General features: G+C 41.5%; 1 protein-coding gene across 1 annotated transcript in view; it reads left to right on the top strand.

Moving 5' to 3' along the window:
* The window catches only part of NLRC5 (NLR family CARD domain containing 5), a 62,227-nt gene that overhangs the window by 23,136 nt on the left and 13,523 nt on the right, over window positions 1–25,568 (top strand). The window contains exons 10-19 of the mRNA XM_067471158.1: window positions 3,199–3,249; window positions 3,518–3,580; window positions 6,422–6,505; window positions 7,131–7,214; window positions 10,408–10,497; window positions 11,676–11,780; window positions 14,453–14,518; window positions 14,619–14,690; window positions 19,088–19,174; window positions 19,382–19,465. Coding sequence (XP_067327259.1) covers window positions 3,199–3,249; window positions 3,518–3,580; window positions 6,422–6,505; window positions 7,131–7,214; window positions 10,408–10,497; window positions 11,676–11,780; window positions 14,453–14,518; window positions 14,619–14,690; window positions 19,088–19,174; window positions 19,382–19,465 — 786 coding nt within the window. The remainder of the gene's footprint in view (window positions 1–3,198; window positions 3,250–3,517; window positions 3,581–6,421; window positions 6,506–7,130; window positions 7,215–10,407; window positions 10,498–11,675; window positions 11,781–14,452; window positions 14,519–14,618; window positions 14,691–19,087; window positions 19,175–19,381; window positions 19,466–25,568) is intronic.

The raw sequence follows: 25,568 nt of genomic DNA, 5'->3' as shown, positions 1-25,568 counted from the left end.
ATGATTAATGATCTTTATTAATAATTAATAATGGTATTTATTTATTGTTAATTTTTAATTATTATAAGAAATAGTCATTGATATTTGGGGATAACTCATAATAAATAATAAATGATTTTCCTGACATTTCCTGTAGTTTGAATAATAATAATAAATGATGATGATTAATGATCTTTATTAATAATTAATAATGGTATTTATTGTTAATTTATAATAATTATTAACAGTAAGTAATATTTGCTGATAACTGGGGATAACTCATAATAATTAATAATAAAGGATTTTCCTGACATTTCCTGTAGCTGGAATAATAATAATAATAATAATAATATAATTAATAATGATTATTAATTATCTTTATTAATAATTAATAGTGGTATTTATTTATTGTTAATTTATAATAATTATTAATAAGTAATAGTAGTTGATAACTGGGGATAACTCATGATAATGATAATAAATGATTTTCCTAATATTTCCTGTAGTTTGAATAACAATAATAATAAGTAATGAAAAATAATGAATGATTTTCCTGACATTTCCTGTAGTTTGAATAGGAATAGTAATATAATTAATAATGATGATTAAATATCTTTATTAATAATTAACAATGGTATTTATTTATAGTTATTATTATTAATAATAAGTAATAGTTGCTGATAACTAGGGATAACTCATAATAATTAATAATAAATTATTTTCCTGCCATTTCCTATAGTTCGAATAATAATATTAATATAATAAATAATGATGATTAATTATCTTTATTAATAATGGTATTTATTTATTGTTATTTTATAATTATTATTTTTAATAATAAGTAACAGTAGTTGATAACTGATGATAACTCATAATAATTAATAATAAATGGTTTTCCTGCCATTTCCTGTAGTTTGAATAATAATAATAATAAATAATGATTAATAATAAATTATTTTCCTGACATTTCCTATAGTTTGAATAACAATATTAATATCATTAATAATGATGATTAATTATCTTTATTAATAATGGTATTTATTTATTGTTATTTTATAATTATTATTAATAATAAGTAATAGTAGTTGATAAACTGGGGATAACTCATCATAATTAATAATAAATGGTTTTCCTGCCATTTCTTGTAGTTTGAATAATAATAATAATAATAATAAATAATTAATAATAAATGGTTTTCCTGACATTTTCTGTAGTTTGAATAATAGTAATATAATTAATAATGATGATTAAATATCTTTATTAATAATTAATAATGGTATTTATTTATTGTTTTTGTAATTATTATTATTAATAATAAGTAACAGTAGTTGATAACTAGGGATAACTCATAATAATTAATATTAAATGATTTTCCTGACTCTTCATTTTAGCTTTGGGCCATTTGCCATTGGGGTGCAAGGCTGATGCTGTATCAGGGGGTGCATCTACATTGTAGAATTAATGCAGTTTGAGACCACTTTGCAGTGGCTTAACGCAATGGAAGCTGGAGCTTTATAAGGCCTTGAGTCTTCTCTGCCAGTCTTCTGCTTCACCAAAACTATACATTCCCGTATTCCATAATATTGAGTGATGGTGGCTCAATATTATGGCCTTCAGCAAAGTCCCCCATGACCTTCTTGCAAGCAAACTAGTCAAATGTGGTCTCTTCCAAACTGCATTCATTCTACAGTGTGGACGCACTCTAAGGAAGCCAAGAGGTGACCTCTTAATGGAAATGCAATCTCATGTTTGTTCTACCCTGAACAGTTTAAGCTTCAATGAGAGTTCGGTGGATGCAATCCTTGCTTTGGTCAAAGCTGTGGCGATTTCCCCAAATGTTACCAAGCTGCATATAAGGTACCAAGTGGCGTTGCATTTAATTGCATTTAATTTCTTTTTTAAATGCACACATGTATATGTCTGTCTATCTGTCTGTCTATCTGTCTGTCTATCTATCTGTCTGTCTTCTATATTACAAGGGTTGAATGAAAAGTAATGCCTCCACCTTTGTAACTCATCAACAGATATGTGGCAGGTACTGGTTTACTTTGTATTTCTAGGTGCAAAGATTACTGCAGATGCAGACTGTAGCCAGGAAATCAGAAGACGCTTACTTCTTGGGAGGAGAGCAATGTCCAGTCTCGATAAAATAGTGAAGAGTAGAGACATCAGACTGGCAACAAAGATCCATTGCCTAGTCAAAGCCATGGTCTTCCCTGTAGTCACCTACGGATGTGAGAGCTGGACCTTAGGGAAGGCGGAGTGAAGGAAGAGAGATGCTTTTGAGCTGTGGTGTTGGAGGAAAGTGCTGAGAGTGCCTTGGACTGCGAGAAGATCCAACCAGTCCATCCTCCAGGAAATAAAGCCCGACTGCTCACTGGAGGGAAAGATACTAGAGACAAAGTTGAAGTACTTTGGCCACATCATGAGGAGACAGCAAAGCCTAGAGAAGACAATTATGCTGGGGAAAGTGGAAGGCAAAAGGAAGAGGGGCCGACCAAGGGCAAGATGGATGGATGGCATCCTTGAAGTGACTGGACTGACCTTGAGGGAGCTGGGGGTGGTAACGGCCGACAGGGAGCTCTGGCGTAGGCTGGTCCATGAGGTCACGAAGAGTCGGAGACGACTGAACGAATGAACAACAACAACTGGTTTGTTCAGTAGACTCCCCACTACAGACCCTCCATATAGATAGATTAGATACAGGGGCGGCTCATCCATTACGCGAAGTAAGCTGTCGCAGAACACTTTTTTTGCCAGGGGTGCAGAAGCGCCTCTGTAAATGCCCCTCGACCGCCACTTGAGGAACGCCCCCTCAGCTCACAACAGCCCTAGCAGTCCGGGGGGAGCCTTGGCTTTCTTGCCTCGCTGCTGGCCGATCCTCTTCCCAAAGGGGCCGGGCCCTTGAGCCTCGCCTCGCCCCTCTCGTTCATGCTCCACCTGGCCACTGGGTGTGCGAGCAGAGCCGGCGCTCAATCGTTCTCCGTGTTCGATCCCTTCCCCATGACTGGCTTCCTTTCCCGATCCCCTGGTGCTCCACCCGCCTCCTCTCCTTTCCCCAATCCGCGGGTGGGCCAAGGGGTGGAGCCGCCCGCTTCGGGTCCGGAGGCGTGTCTGAAGACCCCAGCGTGCGCACCAAAAGTCGCCTCTTCTCGTTCATAAAAAAGAAAAGAAGCAGAGACTGACTTTTTCTAATAATTTTCCACTGTTTCTCTGCAGGAAGAATACGATACTAATCTACTTCACCAATCACTCCAGAAGGGATCCAAGGTGAGAAATGATCCTTTGGTTTATTGCCCTTTCATTCTGAAAAGAAGAGAAGAGAAATGTCCTTTCGACACAAGGAAAAAGAAAGCAGAATCTTGGATGCAGGCGAAACCTCAGGAGAAATGCCTCTAGAACATGGCCATATAGCCCGAAAAAACCCACAAGAACTGAGAATCTTGGTTGCCTGATGATAAGACCAAACCCATTATTGTCCTGTTGAATTTGTTGTTGCTATTATGTTGTTATTTATTGATTTGTTTGTTTGTTTTAGGTCAAAAGGAGTTAAAATCAAAGAAGAAGAGACCATCCCTCATGCCAGAAGTTTAATATTACAGTAAGTTTGCGAACTGTTGTTGACATAGGTAAAGGTAAAGGTTTTCCGCTGATATTAAGTCCATTCATGTCCTATTCTGAGGGTCGGTGCTCATCTCCATTTCTAAGCCGAAGTGCTGGCGTTGTCCATAGACACCTCCAGGTCGTGTGGCCAGCATGACTGCATGGAGTGCTGTTACCTTCCCGCTGAAGCGGTACCTATTGATCTACTTACATTTGCATGTTTTCGAACTCCTAGGTTGGCAGAAGCTGGAGCTGGCAGAGGGAGCTCACCCCACTCCCCCAATTTAAATCTGTGACCTTTCGGTCAGTAAGTTCAGCAGCTCAGCAGTTTAACACACTGCACCACTGGGGGCTCCATAATGTATGTAATACATGAAATAATTATATATATATACTAGCTGTACCCTGCCACGCGTTGCTGTGTCCTATAGTAAATCTTTTCAAAGTAGAGGTAGATATCTGGTCTATTATGAAAGAGAGGTACCTACCTATTCCTTCCCCCTTTTTCTCCCCCTTTCTCTCCTTTCTTCCTTCTCTTCCTCTTTCTTTCTTTCTTTCTTTCTTTACTTCTTTCGCTCCTTGGTTTCATCCTTCTCTCTTTCCTCCATTCCCTCCCCCTTTCTTCCTTTGCCTCCTTTCTTCCCTCCATGTTTCCTTCCTTCTTTCATTTTTTATTTCCTTTTCTCCTTCCTTCTTTACCTCTTTCCTGCCTTTCCTTCCTTTTATTTTTCTTTCCTTTCTACTTTCTCTTCTTCCTTCCTTTGGTACCTCTTTCTTTCCTGCCTTCCCTCCTTCCTTTCTTCCTTCCCAATGCTTACCAAACCCTTCTCATGGGAGTCCTGTGTGCCACGTTTGGTTTAATTCCGTCGTTGGTGGAGTTCAGAATGCTTTGATTATAGGTAAACTATAAATCCCAGCAGCTACAACGGAGGGGGGTGGGAGGAGGAGAAGGAGGAGGAGTGTAGGGGCGGGGCCTCGGTGGGTGTGGGCGGGGCTTCGGCGGAGGGGGTTGGGAAGAGGAGGAGGAGTGCAGGGGCAGGGCCTCAGTGGGTGTGGGCGGGGCTTTGGCAGAGGGGGGTGGGAGGAGGAGGAGTGCAGGGGCGGGGCGTCGGTGGGTGTGGGCGGGGCTTCAGCGGAGGGGGGTGGGGGGAGGAGAAGGAGGAGCAGGGGCGGGGCATCGGTGGGTGTGGGCTTCAGAGGAGGGAGGAGGGAGGTGGGGTGCGTTGGCCGTTTGGCCATGTGCGCGCACCGGGGACTTTGCGCCATTGTGCATGCTCAGTTGTTTTGTCGTTTTGTGAGTGTGTTGTTGTGTTGTTTTTTATTTTGATTCGATTTGTTTGTACCTTGTGGGTTGAGGTATGTGCATAGGAATTTTGGTTAATTTTTGTTGGGGGGTTTTTGAGTTTTGCTGTCCCGTTGGATGCCCCTTGCAGATATATATATATATATATATATATATATATATATATATATATATAGTAAAGGTAAAGGTTTTCCCTTGACATTAAGTCCTTGTCGGTTGCATCGGCAGCACAGCAAGGCAAGAAACAGATCAATCACAGCCACCTTAGACTATAAACGATTTTATTTTATAGCTATATAAATTAGAAGCTACTTAACACTCAGCACATTATAAAACTGCTTCCTTCCCATCCGATAGTAGATTTGCGAACACTCGAACTGCTGTTATCAGTACTAGTCCACACCTCCTGCATTCCAAAGTGACACATGACATACGACGTCCACTTGATTTACGACCTCTCTAGGAATGCCGTTCCCTCCATGGTTCAGTTAACACTTTCCACACAGGAATACACACTTGGCATAAAGCTACTTCATTTTAAACATACATAAATACTTTGAAATCTACATTACACATTGCAAACAGCTCCAACAGTCATGTCAGACTCTGGGGGTTGGTGCTCATCTCTATTTCTAAGCCGAAGAGTCGGTGTTGTTCACAGACGCCTCCAAGGTTGTGTGGCCAGCATGACTGCATGGAGTGCTGTTGCCTTCCCGCGGAAGCGGTACCTATTGATCTACTCACATTTGCATGGTTTTGAACTGCTAAGTTGGCAGAAGATGGAGCTGACAGAGGGAGCTCACCCTGCTCCCCGGATCTGAATCTGTGACCTTTCAGTCAGCAAGTTCAGCAGCTCAACAGTTTAGCCCACTGCACCACTGGGGGCTCTATAATATATAAATATATAAAATGTAATATATAAATATATATATTAATATATAATAATAATATATTAAATAATTGTATATTATTATATATAATATAATATATAAAATATATTATATTATATATAATAATATAATGTATAAAATAATTATTTTTACAAAAGTGTGTATATGTATATATATGTGTGTGTGTGTGTGTGTGTGTGTGTGTGTATAAAAGGTAAAGGTTATCCCCTGACATTAAGTCTAGTCATGTCTGACTCTGGGGTGTGGTGCTCATCTCAATTTCTAAGCAGAAGAGCCAGCGTTGTCCATAGACGCCTCCAAAGTCATGTGGCCAGCATGACTGCATGAAGTGCTGTTACCTTCCCGCTGAAGCGGTACCTATTAATCTACTCACATTTGCATGTTTTCGAACTGCTAGGTTGGCAGGAGCTGGGGCTAACAGCAGGAGCTCACCCTGCTCCCCGGATTCGAACTTGTAACCTTTCAGTTAACCTCCAGTTTTTTGTGGCAAAATTTGGTGCCTTGGTTTATATTTGGGTTGGCTTATACTCGAGTATATACGGTATAATGCCAGAAAACTATATATATATATATATATATATATATATATATATATATAGCCTCCATTCCTTTTGTGCATACACAGCTTGCAGGATTGCCACTTGGATCCTCGATGGGCAAAGCCTCTCGCAGATGTCCTCCGGAGCTGTCCGCACTTTTCCGAAATTGAGTAAGTCCCTCTTTCTTCCCAACCGTCTCTTAACCGAAGAAAATATTTGGGGACAATGTTGTCATTGTATTGTTGAAGGCTTTCAAGGCTGGAATCATTGGTTTGCTGTGGATTTCTCCAGCAGTATGGCCATGTTCCTGCAGCATTCTCTCCTGACGTTTCGCCTGCATCTGTGGCTAATGGCATCTTCAGAGGTTCTGTTGGAAGAGAGGCAAGTGGAGTGTATATATATTTATACCTCAGTAATTGCAACATCCACACTTTCTTCCAAACACAAAAGAGTTCTTTCTCTCATCCTGGACATTACTCTACAGATATATGTAGCATTTTAATGATTTATAGGATTTTATTGTGTATTTTATATTGTATTTAGTAATCTGATGTTTGTATATTTATCTATTTGCCTTGTATGTTTATGATCTAAGCATCGAATAAACAGTCAATCAATCAATCACAGATATATATCCACTCCACTAGCCTCATTGTCAACAGAACTTCTGAAGATGCTATTAGCTACAGATGCAGGCGAAATATAAGGAGAGAATGCTGCTGGAACATGGCCATACAGCCCGAAAAACTCCCAGCAACCCAACTTTGTCATTACTAACTGGGAACCATTTCTTAGTTTGTCAGATAACACACTTGGCGACGCCGGCTGCAATCAGCTGATGAAGACGGTGCCCAAATTATCCATTTCTGGCACTCTAAGGTTTGTCTTATTTATATTATTATTATTATTATTATTATTATTATTATTATTACTTTCTAATCTGATTTGTATTCGGGAGGAAAGTTAGGTTTTAAGTTCTGTTTTGACCCTGAAGTTATGGCCTCCTTTCTATTATACTACCAGGCCTTAGCACAGCGTGTTTAGTACAGCGGGTCGGGCTTAGCACAGCGGGTTAAACTGCTAAACTGCAGAAAATCCTTCTATTCAAAAATATGGCAGTTCAAGTCTGGATCGGGGTGAGCTCTCGCCATCAGCCCAGCTCCCTGCCCACCTAGCAGATCGAAAACAGCAACGTGAGTAGATAAATAGGTACTGCTTTAAGCAGGGAGGTAATAAAAGGTTCCCATAAGGACATGGCAGCATGTTGCATCCCAGATCAGGAAACGAGACCATAAGATTAAATCCACCACACTGGACTGTAGGAAAAACAATCCTTTTTTATTGATGAAAAATTGGTTACAAAAGAAAGGTAAATGTAAAGTCAAAAAGCCACAATAGAAACACAGCAGTCAGGAAAATCCCTGAACTTGAGCAAAATTCCAAAAACCACAATACAAGAACCAGGAACCTGTTAGCCTCTTGCTAACCGTGTACTTGAAAACTAGAAGCCTCTGGGATTACCGGCCATGGAACACAGAAATTCTGCCAAGGCACAGCCGCAGTCCAAAACGTTGCTTGATCTAACGAGACACCCGGAAGGAGGCCCCTTAAACCAAAGAAACTATTCTTTGAAATGCCCCTTGACTTTGAAGCCTGGGCCTGTCTCTCCTGTAATCTATTTGACCTTCGTAGAAACTGTGAATCACTCTTGTCTCTAGCTATCTGTTCCCTTCGGTCCTCATTAAACAACCCAGGTGTGATTTCCTCTGGAGAGCTATCACGGCTGGATTCCAAAACATTTTCATCAGGCTGTTCAGTTTCACTTTCCTCGCCACTGAGCTCAGCATCAACAACAGTTTCAACACTATCAGGGAGAGATATATGTTCAGTGGCTTGCTCAGTTGGAAATACAATCAGAGAATCAGGTTCACACAGAGATTGGGGCTCAGGTTCACACAGAGCAGGCTGAACCCCTACACAGCAATTCGATTGGGAGGATGTCTAAGGACAAGAAAGCTCCTCGGCATGGGAGATGGAGTAACAGCACCTCTGTGGCCGGAATCGAGCACAGCCTCCAAATGCCGGTGTTTGTTGCAACTCAGAGTAAGCTTCACCTTGCTTCCAAACACCACCACACAAGAGCTGTAGTTTTATAGTTTATTGAGGAAAAAATCCAAGTCAAAATAAATAATAACCATTGAAAAGTTCCAAAGAATAAGGTTAAATGCAGAATATAGTTCCAAAGATCTTCAGGTAAAAACAGGAGACACGATCCTATTGGCAAAGTTCAAACCAGAGTCCCAGGTACAAGCAATGAAACAATTGCCCCATGAATCACAATGCAAGAAATCCCAAGCGTACTGCTTTCCAGGCTAAGATTATTCCATGAAGCTTTCAGGCTAATAAGCTACATTGAACTGACACTTTCCCTTGGTTTGTAAGAAGCCTAAATACCTTTCTAACATGAAAACATTACATGAAATCATTGACCTTTCACTGAGCTGGCTTCTCGTCTGCCGGCCAGGCGAGAACTCCTCCTGACCCGGAGATCAAGATGAGCTTGCCAGGTCAGGTCACTGTCAAGGCTTTCAGTACTTTCAGTATCAGTGTGGGAAGGAAGCAAATGCTTCCTGTTCGCTATCTCCTTCGTTGAAATTACTTTCTCTTTGGAACCGCTGTGTTGATGTTGACTCTGCACTGTCTGTGCTGCATGTGGGAGCCGCAGGCCCAGAGATCTGAGGCACAGAAAAAGAGCCAGGAATCTGAATCCCATCATCCTCATCATCACAGAACATCTCAGCCACAACAGTGTTGCACTCCAGGACAGGAAAAGCCCTCTAATTTTAAACACCACACCGTTGGATGGAAAACAATCCTTTTATTGAAGATAACTAGCCGTCCCCAGCCACGCATTGCTGTGGCCCACATGGGGGTTCTGTGTGGGAGGTTTGGCCCAATTCTGTCATTGGTGGGATTCAGAATGCTCTGTGATTGTAGGTGAACTATAAATCCCAGCAACGACAATTCCCAAATGTCAAGATTCTATTTTCCCCAAACTCCACCAGTGTTCACATTTGGGCATATTTAATATTTGTGTAGAGTTTGGTCCAGATCCATCATTGTTTGAGTCCACAGTGATCTTTGGATGTAGGTGAACTACAACTCCAAAACCAATGGACACTGCCCACCAAACCCTTCCAGTATTTTCCGTTGGTCATGGGAGAACGGTGTGCCAAGTTTGGTTCAAGTCCATCATTGGTGGAGTTCAGAATGCTCTTTGATTGTAGGTAAACTATAAATCCCAGCAACAACAATTCCCAAATGACAAAATCAATTTTTTTCCAGTGAAGGACATAAATTGGACTGTTAGATGTCTTGTGTCCAAATTTGGTGTCAATTCCCCCAGTGGTTTTTGAGTTCTGATGGTAGCACAAACGGACATTACATTTTTATTTATATAAGATTAAAAAGCAATAAGGTAATTAAGCACTTTAAAGAAATAGGTAAATCCAATTAGGTAGGAAGGTAAGCAGAAACAAAGTAGTCCAGGGTAATAGTCCAGCAAAGTCCATAAAAACCAAGGCAATACTTTCCAAGTGAAATGAAAAGAATGAGGAAACATGAACTCAAGGTATGAATATAGAGCATAAAATCCAAGAATCAAAACCATGAAACAAATGCACTTAAAACATGAATTTCCCAAGCAAAACTTCCATGAACAAGAACGAGATCTTGACTTGATTCCAAACAATGCTTCATCTGACTACATATCCTGTACTTGGGACTTTTATCTCCTCATTAGCTAAGTCTCTAACATTCAGAAATTGGTTTAGTTTTAACTGAGAACTTCTTATCTTTTTCTCACGAAGCCTGGCAGATCGCCGAAGCCACTGTTCGGCTCTCCTGTTTCGACTAATCTCTTCCCGTCTATCTATTTGCTCATTAATATAAATAAAGTATATTATTATTATTATTACTACTACTACTACTACTACTACTACTACTATGATATTTTCCCCCCTGGATTGTCTGTCTTTTCCTTGAAAGTAACTTTGACCCTATTTCTCCGCAGGTTAAACAACAACCAGTTGACTCACAAGAGCCTTTTCCGCCTCTTGAACACCATGGCGCTTTGTCCAAATATAGTGACGCTGAAAGCCAGGCAAGTATGGGTTAGGTTTATTCAACAATGGAATATGTTGCCGTCTTGGAGTCCAGTGTATTTTTGCACAGACTGGACATATAGAGCATAAAATGACCCATTGGGGTGTTATGGCATAGCTATGCACCTCGAACGCATGGAGATTGGATGTGAAGGATCCCCACCAGCTTTCCTTGCATGCATCTCAGCCCTATGCACCTGGTAGACATGTTGACATTGAATGATGTTCAAAATAATAATAATAATAATAATAATAATAATAATAATAATAATACACTTTATTTATATTCTGCCCTTCTCCCCCAGGGGGCTCTGAGCGGATTACATTTACATATGTAGGCAAACATTCAATGCCTTTACAACAGTGTTTCTCAACCTTCCTAATGCCGTGATCCCTTAGTACAGGTCCTCATGTTGTAGTGACCCCCAACCATAACATTATTTTGTTACTACTTCCTAACTGTAATTTTGCTACTGTTATGAATCATAATGTAAATATCACATATGCAGGTTATATTTTATTCACTGGACCAAATTTGGCACAAATACCAGAAACACTGAAAATTGAATACTGGTGGGGTGGGGGGCTGATTTTGTCATTTGGGAGTTGTAGTTGCTGGGATTTATAGTTTACCTAGAATCAAGGAGCATTCCACCAACAATGGCGTTGAACCAAACTTGGCACACAGAACTCCCATGATCAACAGGAAATACTGGAAGGGTTTGGTGGGCGCTGACCTTGAGTTTTGGAGTTGTAGTTCACCTACATCCAGAGAGCACTGTAGACTCAAACAATGAAGGATCTGGACCAAACTTGGCACAAATACTCAATATGCCCAAATGTGAACCCTGGTGGAGTTTGGGGAAAATAGACCTTGACATTTGGGAATTGTCGTTGCTGGGATTTATAGTTCACCTACAATCAAAGAGCATTTTGAACCCCACCAACGACAGAATTGGGCCAAACCTCCCACACAGAACCCCCATGTGGGCCACAGCAATGCGTGGCAGGGGACGGCTAGTTATCTTCAATAAAAGGATTGTTTTCCATTCAACAGTGTGGTGTTTAAAGTTAGAGGGGTTTTCCTGTCCTGGAGTGCAACACTGTTGTGGCTGAGATGTTCTGTGATGATGAGGATGATGGGTTTCAGATTCCTGGCTCTTTTTCTGTGCCTCAGATCTCTGGGTCTGCGGCTCCTACAGACAGCACAGACACTGCAGAGTCAACATCAACGCAGCGGTTCCCAAGAGAAAAGAATTTTAACGAAGGAGATAGCGAACAGGTGGGGAGGCATTTGCCTCCTTCCCACGCTGATACTGAAAGTACTGAAAGACCTGACCCAGTAAGCTCGTCTTGATCTCTGAGTCAGGCGGAGTTCTCACCTGGCCGGCAGACAAGATACCAGCTCGGTGAAAGGTCATCGCAATGATTTCATGTAATGTTTTCATGTTAGAAAGGTATTTAGGCCTCTTGCAAACCAAGGGAAAGTGTCAGTTCAACGTAGCTTATTAGCCTGAAAGCTTCATGGAATAACCTTAGCCTGGAAAGCAGTACACGCTTGGGATTTCTTGCATTGTGATTCATGGGGCAATTGTTTCATTGCTTGTACCTGTGACTCTGGTTTGAACTTTGCCAATAGGATTGTGTCTCCTATTTTTACCTGAACTTTTGGGGAAAATAGACCTTGACATTTGGGAGCTGTAGTTGCTGGGATGTATAGTTCACCTACAATCAAAGAGCATTTTGAACCCCACCAACTACAGAATTGGGTCAAACTTCCCACACAGAACCCCCATGACCAACAGAAAATACTGTATTTTCCTGGTGGTCTTTGGTGACCCCTCTGACACCCCCTCATGACCCACCCAGGGGTCCCGACCCCCAGGTTGAGAAACACTGCTTTACAACCACATACAATGAGACACACAAACACAAACAAAGGCAGAGGCTTCTCCTTTCATTTCCGGCTTCTGGAGGCGGAAATCTCTGGCTCCGGGGAGGTGCTTTTCTCCATTTTCAAGCCGAGGAGCCTGTGTTGTCATCTCCTAGTCGTGTGGCTGGCAAGATTGCTTGGAGCATCTCTTTGTCTTTTCCCAGCTGTACTTGCTGTACCCACCACGCATTGCTGTGGCCAACCTTCCCTCTCTCTTTCTCTCCTTCCTCTTTTTCTTTCCCTTCCTATTTATCTTCTTCTTTCTTCCATCTCTACCTGTTTCTTTCCTCCCTTTGTTTGCTCTTTGGTTCCTTCCTTCCTTCCTTCCTTTCTTCCCTGCATTTTCATTTCACTTTTTATTTCATTCTCTCCTTTCTTGCTTCTCTACCTTTCTTTCTTTCCTTTCTTCTTTCCCTCCCTCCTTCTCTCCTTCCCCCTTTCCCACCTTCATTCCTTCCCTCTTTCCCTCCTTCTCTCGTTACTTCTTGACTGTCCCTTCCAACTCTATTCTGTAAGTCTATTTAATCTGTATTATGTAGTAATATATATAATAGTAACATATTATATAGTAATCTATATAACAATATATAAAATATTGTATTTATATCTTACATAGAAAGAAGGAAAGGAAGATGGAAGGAAGGAAAAAGTAAGGGAGGAGGGGAAGGGGGAAAGAAGGGAAGGAAGAAAAGGAAGAAAAGGAAAGAAGGAGGGACAGGAAGGAAGGAAAGGAAGGAGAAGGGAGGAAGAAGGGAAGGAAAGGAAGGTGGTGGATGAAGAAAGGAGGGAGGGAAGGAAAAGGGAAGGAAATGAAGAAAGGGAAAGAAGGAGGAAAGGAAGGGAGGGAGGAAAGGAAGAAGGGACAGGAAGGAAGGGAAGGAGGGAAAGAAGGAAAGGAAGGAGAAGGAAGGAAGAAGGGAGGGAAAGGAAGGAGGGGGTGAAGAAAGGAGGGAGGGAAGGAAATGAAGGGAAAAGAAATGAAGAAAGGGAAAGAAGGAGGAAAGGAAGGGAGGGAAGGAGGGACAGGAAGGAAGGGAAGGAGGGAAAGAAGGAAAGGAAGAAGCAAGAAGGAAGAAGGGAGGGAAAGGAAGAAGGGGGATGAAGAAAGGAGGGAGGGAAGGAAATGAAGGGAAAAGAAATGAAGAAAGGGAAAGAAGGAGGAAAGGAAGGGAGGGAAGGAGGAAAGGAAGAAGGGACAGGAAGGAAGGGAAGGAGGGAAAGAAGGAAAGGAAGAAGCAAGAAGGAAGAAGGGAGGGAAAGGAAGGAGGGGGATGAAGAAAGGAGGGAGGGAAGGAAATGGGAAGGAAATGAAGAAAGGGAAAGAAGGAGGAAAGGAAGGGAGGGAAGGAGGAAAGGAAGAAAGGACAGGAAGGAAGGGAAGGAGGCAAAGAAGGAAAGGAAGGAGAAGGGAAGGAAGGAGGGAGGGAAAGGAAGGAGGGGGGTGAAGAAAGGAGGGAGGGAAGGAAATGAAGGGGAAGGAAATGAAGAAAGGGAAAGAAGGAGGAAAAGAAGGAAGGGAAAGAGGCAAAGAAGGAAAGGAAGGAGAAGGGAAGGAAGGAGGGAGGGACAGGAAGGAAGGGGGGGAAGGAAAGGAAGGGGAAGTAAGGAAGAAAAGGAAAGAAAGGGAGGGAGGAAAGAAGGGAAGGGAGGGAGAGAAGGAGTGGAGTGGAATGTGGCAGAGGCAGCTACCTTCCGGTCTGGATGTTAATAGGAGAGAGAGAGTTAAATGTGTTGTGTTCGTGTCCACATATGCAAAGTAATACAAAAACATACACTATAAAACAAAAACATAAACTGTTCACACAACATATACATTAAAAGCAATTTATCTACTTACATTTGCATGTTTGTGAACTGCTAGGTTGGCAGGAGCTAGGGCTGACAGACAGGAGCTCACCCATCTCATGGGTTTGAACTCCCAACCTTCAGGTCAGCAGTTCAGCCAACTTTCAGGTCAGCAGTTCAGTAGCACAAGGGTTTAACCAGCAAATATGACATGATCTCTGCTTAATTTTTTTTAGCATCTACCATCGAACTGCAACTTTGACGTTCATCAGCAAAGATGCCCTGGGTGCCACGCATTCCAGGTAGGACAGGCAGATCAATAAATGTATGCCTTGCCTGTACTTCAGTCCATAGCATTTGAGGAGACTCTGACCACTTTTTAAAACTTTTTCCTTTCTGCAGGAATTTTTCTTGGCACGAGAAGCCATCGAGCCATGATGGAGAACAGGTGATGGACACGCCAAGGAAAATATGGTACAGTGATGTCAATTTAATCTCAGGTTTTGTATGTCTGATAGGCCTGCATGATCAATGACAAAAATGTTTCACTACTCATTACAAAATTGGGAGGGGGGTCATTTCAGAAGTATTTCTGAACTCTTATGAATTACTGTATATACTTGAGTATAAGCCTAGTTTTTCAGCCCCCTTTTTAGGCTGAAAAAAATCCCCTCGGCTTGTACTCGAGTCAAGGTTATTTATTATTTTACTCTGCTATTAGCATTATTTTTATTACATTTATTATTTTACTCTATTATTATTATTATTATTATTATTATTATTATTATTATTATTATTGTATTGTCGAAGGCTTTCATGGCCGGAATATTATTATTATTATTATTATTATTATTATTACATTTACATTATTTTACTCTATTACTACTTTTATTACAGCACTCTCTCCTGACGTTTCACCAACATCTGATATTTTGCCCACTACCAGTATGAAAAAAAAACCCTCTAAGGAGCAACATTCAAAAAACAATTACAGACAGGAAACAATCAGGGCCAGCTAACACCTCCGAACCAAGGATTCCCTGTCAGTGGCATCAGCCGCACAGCAAGGCAGGAAACAGATCTAGGTTCTTGTAGGTTTTTTCGGGCTATAGGGCCATGTTCTAGAGGCATTTCTCCTGACGTTTCGCCTGCATCTATGGCAAGCATCCTCAGAGGTTTTGAGGTCTGTTGGAAATAGGACAATGGGTTTATATATCTGTGGAATGGCTGGGGTGGGGCAAAGAGCTCTTCTCTGCTGGAGCTGGGTGTGAATGTTTCAACTGACCACCTTCATTAGCATTTGAAGGCCTGGCTGAGCCTGGGAAAATCTTTTGTTGAGAGGTGTTAAGATGTGCCTGGTTGTTTCCTCTCTGCTGTTTTACTGTTGTAATTTTAGAGTTTTTTAATACTGGTAGCCAGACTTTTTTCATTTTCATGGTTTCCTCCTTTCTGTTGAAATTGTCCACATGCTTGTGGATTTCAATGGCTTCTCTGTGTAGTCTGACATGGTGTTTATTGGTGTGGTCCAGCATTTCTGTGTTCTCAAATAATATGCTGTGTCAGGAGAAATGCCTCTAGAACATGGCCCTATAGCCCGAAAAAACCCACAAGACCCTAGTGATTCCAGCCATGAAAGCCTTCGACAATACAGGAAACAGATCGATCACAGCCACCTTAGGCTATAAATTAATTTATTTTACAGTTATATACATTAGAAGCTACTTAACACTCAGCACATCGTTGTTGTGACTCAGTTTGACTCTGAGTCTAAAGCTGAGCCCTGTGGGTCTTGTGAGCCAGAGTTCCCTGATAAGGAGGAGGATGGGTTACAGATTTCTGTTCACTCAGACAGGGTTGATGGTGAGGCTGCAGAAGGGGAAACAACAAGTCAGTTCTCAGGGGAAAAGAATGTCAGTGGTGAGACTGATAATGGGAGTGAATTCCCACACGGTCAGGTGGAGATGTCTTCACCTCCTTTACCTTCCCACGATGATCTAGCCCAGCTGGTAACCCAAGATAAGGGATTAGAGAGCCTTGAAGATAATGAATTAATGAGCAGGCAAGATCGCCTGCAATTAAGGGTCCAGAGAAGTTCTCGCTTAGCTAGTAAACGAGAGGCCAAGTCGGCCAAGGGTCATCGCAATGCGTTCATGATTGCAAAGGGTATTTAGCCTTCTCACTGACACACAGGCGTTGTCAGTTCAATGTGGCTCGTTCCATGCAAACTTCTATGGATTAACCTTGGTTTTAAGCAGCACACTTCTGGCTTCCTGAGTCTGGGATTTTGGGTTCTGTGTTCAACTGTTTTCATGGACTATTGTTTGACCATTGCTTAAAGGATTATGCTTCATGTTTTTGCCTTTGAATCTTGGGAACTGTGTCTTTGCATTTAAGCCTTTTTGGAACTTTGCTTTTCTTATACTATGTTTTGACTTTGCCTTTTCTTCAATAAACTACAAAATATACAGCTTTGGTGTGGTGTTGTTTGGGAGCAAGGTGAAAACTACCCTGAGTTGCAACAATCGTAAACTTGCTTCTTTACCGTCTGATCGTCTGATCGTAACATCCCGAACACACGAACTCCGTGTTGTGTCTCAGAATAAGATTCACCTTGCTCTCCACAACAAACCAGCCACAGTTGTGAGGTATATAGTTTATTGTGAGGTTTCCAGACAAAAGGCAGTTCATAAGCAGTGAAAAGATCAATAGAACAGGTTACAATCAATATAATCCATATAGCCAAGGCAGGAGACTTGAAGCACAGGTTCAGTGCAAAGTCCAAGAAACAGCATGAAGCAGCCTTCCCCAAAGCCAGGAGCCTGAGCCAGCCATAAAGCAACGTTGAAACTGACACCTAGAAATCCCCAGAGCAGAGCATATATTCACTGAACATCAAAACAATCAGCGTTCCCACCAAACCGATGATCTCAACACTTGGCCGCAATCCGTGGGCTCCGTCTCAACACCTGACCACCTTGACCCTGGTTCTCAGCATCTGTCTTATCATCTGCATTCCTTTCCTGTGAGAACTGCGGCCTCTCTACAGATACAGGCTGTGACTGAGAAAACTGAAATCCAACATCTGCATCATGCAGTTGAACCACAACACTCCGTTTGTTATCAGTACTAGTCCACACCTCCTGCGTCCATTTGTTCTTATGACCTCTCTAGGAATGCCGTTTCCTCCATGGTTCAGTTAACTCTTTCCACACAGGAATACACTCGGCACAAAGCTACTGCATTTCAAACATACATACATACTTTGAAATCTACTTTATAAATTGCAAACAGCTCCAACATTCCCCCAGGCAGGAAGCAACCAGGCTTTGAAGCCATTTAATCAAGCTGGCCAATTACAACATTCCCACTTGCCTCAAGCAGATAAGAGTTCTTTCTCCCACCCTGGACATTATTCCCCAGATATAAAATCCCCATTTTCCTAGTTTCCAACAGGCCCCTCAACCTCTGAGGAGGCCTGCTATAGATGCAGGTTTTTTTTATTTGTCGTGTCAGATCAACCAGTCAAATTATATTACATTTCTAACAGAACAAAGCAAACAAACAAATTACAAAATTTGCATGTTTGGTAGTTGATTAAATGTCCTTTGACCAGTATCTGGCCACTTGGAGTGCCTCTGGTGTTGCCGCAAGAAGGTCCTCCATTGTGCGTGTAGCAGGGCTCAGGTTGCATTGCAGCAGGTGGTCAGTGGTTTGCTCCTCTCCACACTCGCATGTCAAGGATTCCACTTTGTGGCCCCATTTCTGAAGGTTGGCTCTGCATCTTGTGGTGCCAGAGCACAGTCTGTTCAGTGCCTTCCAAGTCGCCCAGTCCTCTGTGTGCCCAGGGGGATGTCTCTCATTTGGTATCAGCCATTGGTTGAGGTTCTGGGTTTGAGCCTGCCACTTTTGGAATCTTGCTTGCTGAGGTGTTCCAGCGAGTGTCTCTGTAGATCTTAGAAAACTATTTCTAGATTTAAGTCATTGATACCCAAACAAGGGATGAGCTGGAGATGTCTCTACCTTGGTCCTTTCACTATTGGCTGCTACTTCCCGGCGGATGTCAGGTGGTGCAATACCGGTTAAACAGTGTATTTTTTCCAGTGGTGTGGGGCGCAGACACCCTGTGATAATGCGGCATGTCTCATTAAGAGCCACATCCACTGTTGTAGTGTGGTGAGATGTTTTCCACACTGGGCATGCGTACTCAGCAGCAGAGTAGCACAGCACAAGGGCAGATGTCTTCACTGTATCTGGTTGTGATCCCCAGGTTGTGCCAGTCAGCTTTCGTATGATATTGTTTCTAGCACCCACTTTTTGCTTGATGTTCAGGCCGTGCTTCTTGTAGGTCAGAGCATGGTCCAGAGTGACTCCCAGGTATTTGGGTGCGCTGCAATGCTCCAGTGGGATTCCTTCCCAGGTGATCTTCAGAGCTCGGGATGCTTCCCTGTTCTTGAGATGAAAGGCACATGTCTGTGTTTTGGATGGGTTGGGGATCATAGATGCAAGTGAAATGTCAGGAGAGAATGCTTCTGGAACATGGCCAGACAACCCAGAAAACTCACCGCAACCCAGTGATTCCGGTCACGAAAGCCTTCGAAAACACAATAGTATAATTTTTCCATGATCTGGGATTTCAATCCTACAATGTTTTGAGGAAAGGCACAGAAGAGGGAAAACTGTAGGACTGAATGCTTAAAACCCCTTCCTCTCCAAATCTGACACCATTGGAAATAGTAAACTCTTGTAATGTCTCCAGAAAGAAAATACTAATGAGTATATTAACCCTCTCTGTTCCAGCAATGTTTACTTACTATCTTTATGTATCCCTCGAAACACATCTGATTTAAACAACTAGTTAATTTGCCTTCTAGCTTCACAGACAACGAACTTCGTGATGCAGGAAATGTGAAGAAATTGTGTTTGGCCTTGAAGCAATGCAACGGTGTCTCTGAGATTGAGTAAGTTTCCTTTCCTTTTTGGCATTCGGGGAGGCAAAGCAATTGAAAAAAATAGAATACCAAAATGACATTTGGAAGCGATGTGGCATCTCTCCAAGGCAGCTGAAAATAATTCGTACTGTCAAAGGAGCTAATAGTATAAAATATATCTGTAATGGGATATTTATGTTTGGAAAATAATCTCTCTCTCTCTCCTTTTAAATGCAGTTTATCCAATAATTCTTTGGGTGATCTGGGTGTTTTGAAGGTTGCACAGTTACTCCCAGACCTGAAGGCATTACGTTCTATAACGTAAGCAAATGTTTCTCTCTCTCTCTTCCTCTATCTATGTATTCATCCATCCATCAATTTATTCTATCTGTCTGTCTGTCCATCCGTCTAATCCATCCATCTTTCCGTCTATCTATCTATCTATCTATCTATCTATCTATCCATCCATCCATCCACCATCCATCTTTCCATCTTTCCATCCATCCATCTGTAGAGATGTGTTTATTATAAAGTGTTATTTATAATGTGTTTAAACTGTATTTATAATGTTTATTATAAAGTGTTATCTATAATGTGTTTGAATCTGTATTTATGTATTACATTTGTTGCCAGGGCCTAGCTGAGAGAGATAGGTTGCCATGGTAACAAAGCTTCAGAGGAGGTGGGCGGAGTTTAAGGAATAAAAGGTTTGAAAGCGTCAGTTAATATTCAGTCAGGAGGAAGAGACCCTGAGGAGAAGATCAGAGCCAGTTAAGGGCTCTGGGAAATAGCAGAGTCAAGAAAGGACTCTGGGGAAAGTAGTTTAGTCCGGTGGATGAGACCCGGGGAAGAGGTTCAGAGTCAGTTAGGGCTCTGGGTTGTGAAGCTGTGAGAATTCAGCAGTTCTTAGAATTTGTGAATATTTCTTCAGCAAGAGAGCTGAAGGTGTTACCTTGTTAGATTGCTTAGGTTAAAGAATCTAACAGAGGGGGTTTTAAGGATCGCCAGTAAGGAAAGACTGGTGATCAGTGGTTTGTTCCGAGTATAGGGCAAACAGTGTGGACATTCACAATAGGGAACTCTGAAGTAGTATAAGCACTTCACTAAAGAAGGAGTTTGTAGAATTGTAACATCAGAAGCCTGAATGTATCTCAAACCAGCCATTTTGTAACATCAAGCCTTGTGCCAAGTTCAAATTCTCAAAACTGCAACAATTACGTTCTGTTAACAATAAAACTTGTTCTCTTTGTATTTCAAACCTGCCTCCTCCATTGCTTTTATGCTTGGTGCATTCCACACTACCAAAGTCACCTCACAACACAACTAAAGATAAACAGAGACATAAACCAGCGTCTCTAAACATATTGGTGGCAGCTTAATTGATATTTAAAAGAAGGTTCCTCACAGAATATTGGTGGCATTAAAGAAGATTAATACTTCCTCACATAATTTTTGGTGGCAGACGACGGGATTCGAGTAACAACTGATCGAGTGCCTTAAGTTTAATTTTACAATAAGTTGTGAGGTAAAAGTTGCTGAAAAATGGCTACCAGGCGACAGAGAAAGCTGGCTGAAGAAAGAGAGGGAGACCAAGGGGAAAGTTCGAGCTCTGAGGCAGAGACAGAGCCGGTGCATATGTCAGAAATGGCTTATAAATACAAACTGGAGATGGAGGAAAAACGATTAGAGATGAAACGATTGGAGGTGGAGAGAGAGGCGAAACAAAGAGAATTTGAAGAAAAACAAAGGGAAAGAGAGTTTGAAGAAAGACAAAGAGAGAGAGAATTGGAACGGGAGTTAGAATTGAAGAGAATGGAGTTTGAGCTAGAGAAACAAAGATTGACTTTGTCTCAAACATCCAGTGATGTTCAGGAAGGGAGATCTGGAGTGGATACCCCAGATTTGACAAAGAAATTCCCAAAATTTACCAAAGGTGATGACCCAGAGAAATTCCTTATATCTTTTGAGAGATGTTGTCGAGATTTTGGGTTGGCTAAAGACAAATGGATGATATACCTAAGGCCTCAGATAAGTGAGAAGCTTTTACAGATTTATGGACAGATGCCGGAGGAGTCTTGTAGAGACTATGATCTGTTTAAGAAACAGATTCAACAGGAATATAGATTGACTCCTGAATATTATAGATTTAAGTTCAGGACGTTGAAGAAAGATAAAACACAAAGTTTTGCTCAGGTGGCCTCTAGATTGTCTCAACTGTTCGATAGTTGGATAAAGACGTCTGAGGTAGAAGATTATCAACAGCTGAGGGAACTTTTGAAATTGGAACAATTTTTCCAATTAGTTCCTTATGAAATTCGTTGGGTGATTCAAGATCGCAAGCCATCCACGATTGTAGAGGCAGCGGGTATGGCAGATCAAATAACAACCTTGAAAGAAGGATTTAAAAGGGAAGATCTGCCAGGGGACAAAAGAACAAACAGGCAGCCATTTTATCCACAACAAACGCGCCCACAGCAAGGAAAGGGCTCTGACATAGAAGACACCATCTGTAGGAGGCAGAGTGTAATAAGACCAACTGCTCCTGAGGTAAAACGACGGTGCTATCAATGTGGAAAATTGGATCATATAAAATATCAATGTCCCCTGTTAAGGAATGAGAAAACAACCCTCTTTATAAATAAAATGAAAGAAACACCAAAGGCAGAACCGGTTACTGTTGCAAAGGAGAGTTCAAGCTCAGAGCCTCAAGAGAAACAATGTTTGTTCATCCTGTCAGGCAGCCCATCTAAGGACTACTTAGAAACCATTTCTATTGATAACAAAGACAGGAAAGGACTCAGAGATACAGGTTCCGAAGTGTGCATAGTGCATCCCGAAATAATACCTCAGAAGTTTCAGCAGCCAACCTCTGAAATAAAACTAAAAGGTTTAGGACCGGCGATTCCATCAGCCGTGGTGACTTTGCCAATAGAATATGAAGGATGGAAGGGTATGTGGGATTTTGCAGTCAGTCCTGACATACCATATCAATGCTTAATTGGAAATGATTTGGCTGAGGAGATTAAATACTGTAAGATGGCGTGTGGGGAGAAAGAATGTAACAATGAAAGCCCTGAACAAAAAGCCATGTGTTTTGCCATACAACAAGATGGGGACGAGAGTCCAGAAACCAGCGCTACAGTGGCTGAGCTTGTTAAGAAGACGGGAGGAGTTGAGGAGATTCGGCAGGAACAGAGAGCCGATGGATCTCTGAAGCCTCTATTTGCTTTAGCTCAAAACCCCACAGTATTGGCAGAAGAACAGCCCTCCGAGTTTATACTGAAGAATGGTGTCTTATATAGAGAATCCAAAAGTGTAAACTCGACAGAAAGATCAGTGACATGTAGTCAAATTGTAGTGCCTCAAGGTTTTAGAGAACAGCTGATGAGGGTGGCACACGAAAACCCTCAAGGTGGACATTTGGGCATAAGAAAAACCACGAAGAGGATCACTAAAAACTTTTATTGGCCTGGCATGTTCCAGAGGATCAAAGAGTTTTGCCAGTCTTGTGACATCTGCCAGAGATTGAGCACTGGAAGGGATAAAGTTAAAGCTCCTATGATCCCTATGCCAATAATTGGAGAACCATTTTACAGAGTAGGCATTGACATTGTAGGTCCTCTCTGTAAACCAAGCAGACGTGGTTACCGTTACATTTTAACCATGATTGACTACGCCACAAGATATCCAGAGGCTGTAGCTCTGACTAACATCGAAACAACTACAATTGCAAATGCCCTGCTGTCCATTTGGGGAAGAACTGGATATCCTAGAGAACTGGTCTCGGACTTGGGAACCCAGTTTACTTCCAAGCTTATGTCGAAATTGCTGGAGTTATGTGGAATTAGACACCTGACTTCCACAGCATATCATCCGCAGACAAATGGACTGGTTGAGAATATGAACAAGACTTTAGTCAAAATGATAAAGTCTTACAGTCAGGAAAGGCCATATGACTGGGACGTCAAATTACAACAACTGCTGTTCGCCTACAGGACCGTCCCTCATGACAGCACCGGCTACAGTCCATTTGAATTGCTGTATGGAAGGAAAGCTCGTGGTCCGTTAGATCTGTTAAGAGAATATTGGGAAGAAAGTCCGGCGAAGGATCCTGTTCCAGTGACAGAGTATTTAAGAGATCTTCAAGCAACAATGCAGCTGGCTAGAGACATTGCTCAAGAACATTTGCTTGCGGCTCAGCAGAAACAGAAAGACTATTATGACTCTACTGCTAAACCAAAGGTCTTCGACATTGGAGATGAAGTTTTATTTTTATCTCCCAACAAGGCCAACAAGCTTCAATTGGATTGGTCTGGACCATGGAAGGTCATCAGAAGACACAACCACATAAACTATGATATTTTTGATGAACAATCCAATGTAGAAAGAAGAGTCCATGTAAATATGTTGAAGCCTTATGTTGTAAGATCTGCAAATGTATTTTTGTTGTTTCAGAAGAGGAATCCGGTCCCTTTTCTTTTTGGGAGGGTGATCGTGAACAGTACAGGAATTTAGATCGGGTAAATATGAACAGAGAATTGTCCCAACCACAGAGAAGAGAGGTTGTGGAAGTTTTAAGTAAAAATTGGCATTCTGATAAATGTAATATGTCAACAAATTAAAATGGTTAGAAAATCTATAGGGTACGAATAACAAATTGTTAAGATGGAGTTTGGGTTTACAAGATTTCATATTTGACATAAAACATGTTTCAGGTAAACGAAATGTAGTTGCGGACGCCTTATCTAGGATTCCATAGGTTAAAGGTTTGTATATATGTGTAATTGAAATGTATTTGACCCTAATATGTTTCCCTTTCAGAATTGATGTATATGTATATATTGTTGAATAATATGTGGAATTATTTTTGCCATTCTGGGATCGAGAATGGTACAAAAATAATATTTCTGGGGGGGGAAGGTGTAGAGATGTGTTTATTATAAAGTGTTATTTATAATGTGTTTAAACTGTATTTATAATGTTTATTATAAAGTGTTATCTATAATGTGTTTGAATCTGTATTTATGTATTACATTTGTTGCCAGGGCCTAGCTGAGAGAGATAGGTTGCCATGGTAACAAAGCCTCAGAGGAGGTGGGCGGAGTTTAAGGAATAAAAGGTTTGAAAGCGTCAGTTAATATTCAGTCAGGAGGAAGAGACCCTGAGGAGAAGAGCAGAGCCAGTTAAGGGCTCTGGGAAATAGCAGAGTCAAGAAAGGACTCTGGGGAAAGTAGTTTAGTCCGGTGGATGAGACCCGGGGAAGAGGTTCAGAGTCAGTTAGGGCTCTGGGTTGTGAAGCTGTGAGAATTCAGCAGTTCTTAGAATTTGTGAATATTTCTTCAGCAAGAGAGCTGAAGGTGTTACCTTGTTAGATTGCTTAGGTTAAAGAATCTAACAGAGGGGGTTTTAAGGATCGCCAGTAAGGAAAGACTGGTGATCAGTGGTTTGTTCCGAGTATAGGGCAAACAGTGTGGACATTCACAATAGGGAACTCTGAAGTAGTATAAGCACTTCACTAAAGAAGGAGTTTGTAGAATTGTAACATCAGAAGCCTGAATGTATCTCAAACCAGCCATTTTGTAACATCAAGCCTTGTTAATTGATATTTAAAAGAAGGTTCCTCACAGAATATTGGTGGCATTAAAGAAGATTAATACTTCCTCACACATCTTTCTTTCTTTCTTTCTTTCTTTTTTGTCTACCTTTCTTTCTTTCTCTCTCTCTCTCTTTCTATATTTTTATCTTTCTACCCATCTATCTATCCATCCATTTATTCTGTCTATCTGTCTGCCTGTCCATCCACCCATCCACCCACCCATCCACTCATCCACCCATCCATCCATCCATCCATCCATCCATCCATCCATCCATTTATTCTATCTGTCTGTATGTCCGTCCGTCTAATCCATCCATCCATTTTTCCATCTATCTATCATCTATCTATCTATCTATCTATCTATCTATCTATCTATCTATCCAACCATCCATCCACCCATCCACCCATCCATCCATCCATCCATCCATCTTTCCATCTTTCTTTCTTTCTTTCTTTCTTTCTTCCTATCTATCTATCTATCTATCTATCTACCCATCTATCCATCCATCCATTTATTTTGTCTATCTGTCTGCCTGTCCATCCATCCATCCACCCATCTACCCATCAATCAATCCATCCATTTATTCTGTCTGTCAATCTGTCCGCCTATTCCATCCATCCATCCATCCATCCATCCATCCATCTATCTATCTATCTATCTATCTATCTACCCATCTATCTATCCATCTTTCCATCCATCTTTCTTTCTTTCTTTCTTTCTTTTTTTCTTTCTACATATCTATCTATCTATCCATCCATCCATCCATCCATCCATCCATCCATCCATCTATTTATTCTGACTGTCTGTCTGTCCATCCGTCTGTTCAT

Source organism: Anolis sagrei, chromosome 8 (assembly GCF_037176765.1).
Source record: "Anolis sagrei isolate rAnoSag1 chromosome 8, rAnoSag1.mat, whole genome shotgun sequence".
Classification (NCBI taxonomy): domain Eukaryota; kingdom Metazoa; phylum Chordata; class Lepidosauria; order Squamata; family Dactyloidae; genus Anolis; species Anolis sagrei.
This window is presented reverse-complemented; position numbering and strand designations above follow the sequence as displayed.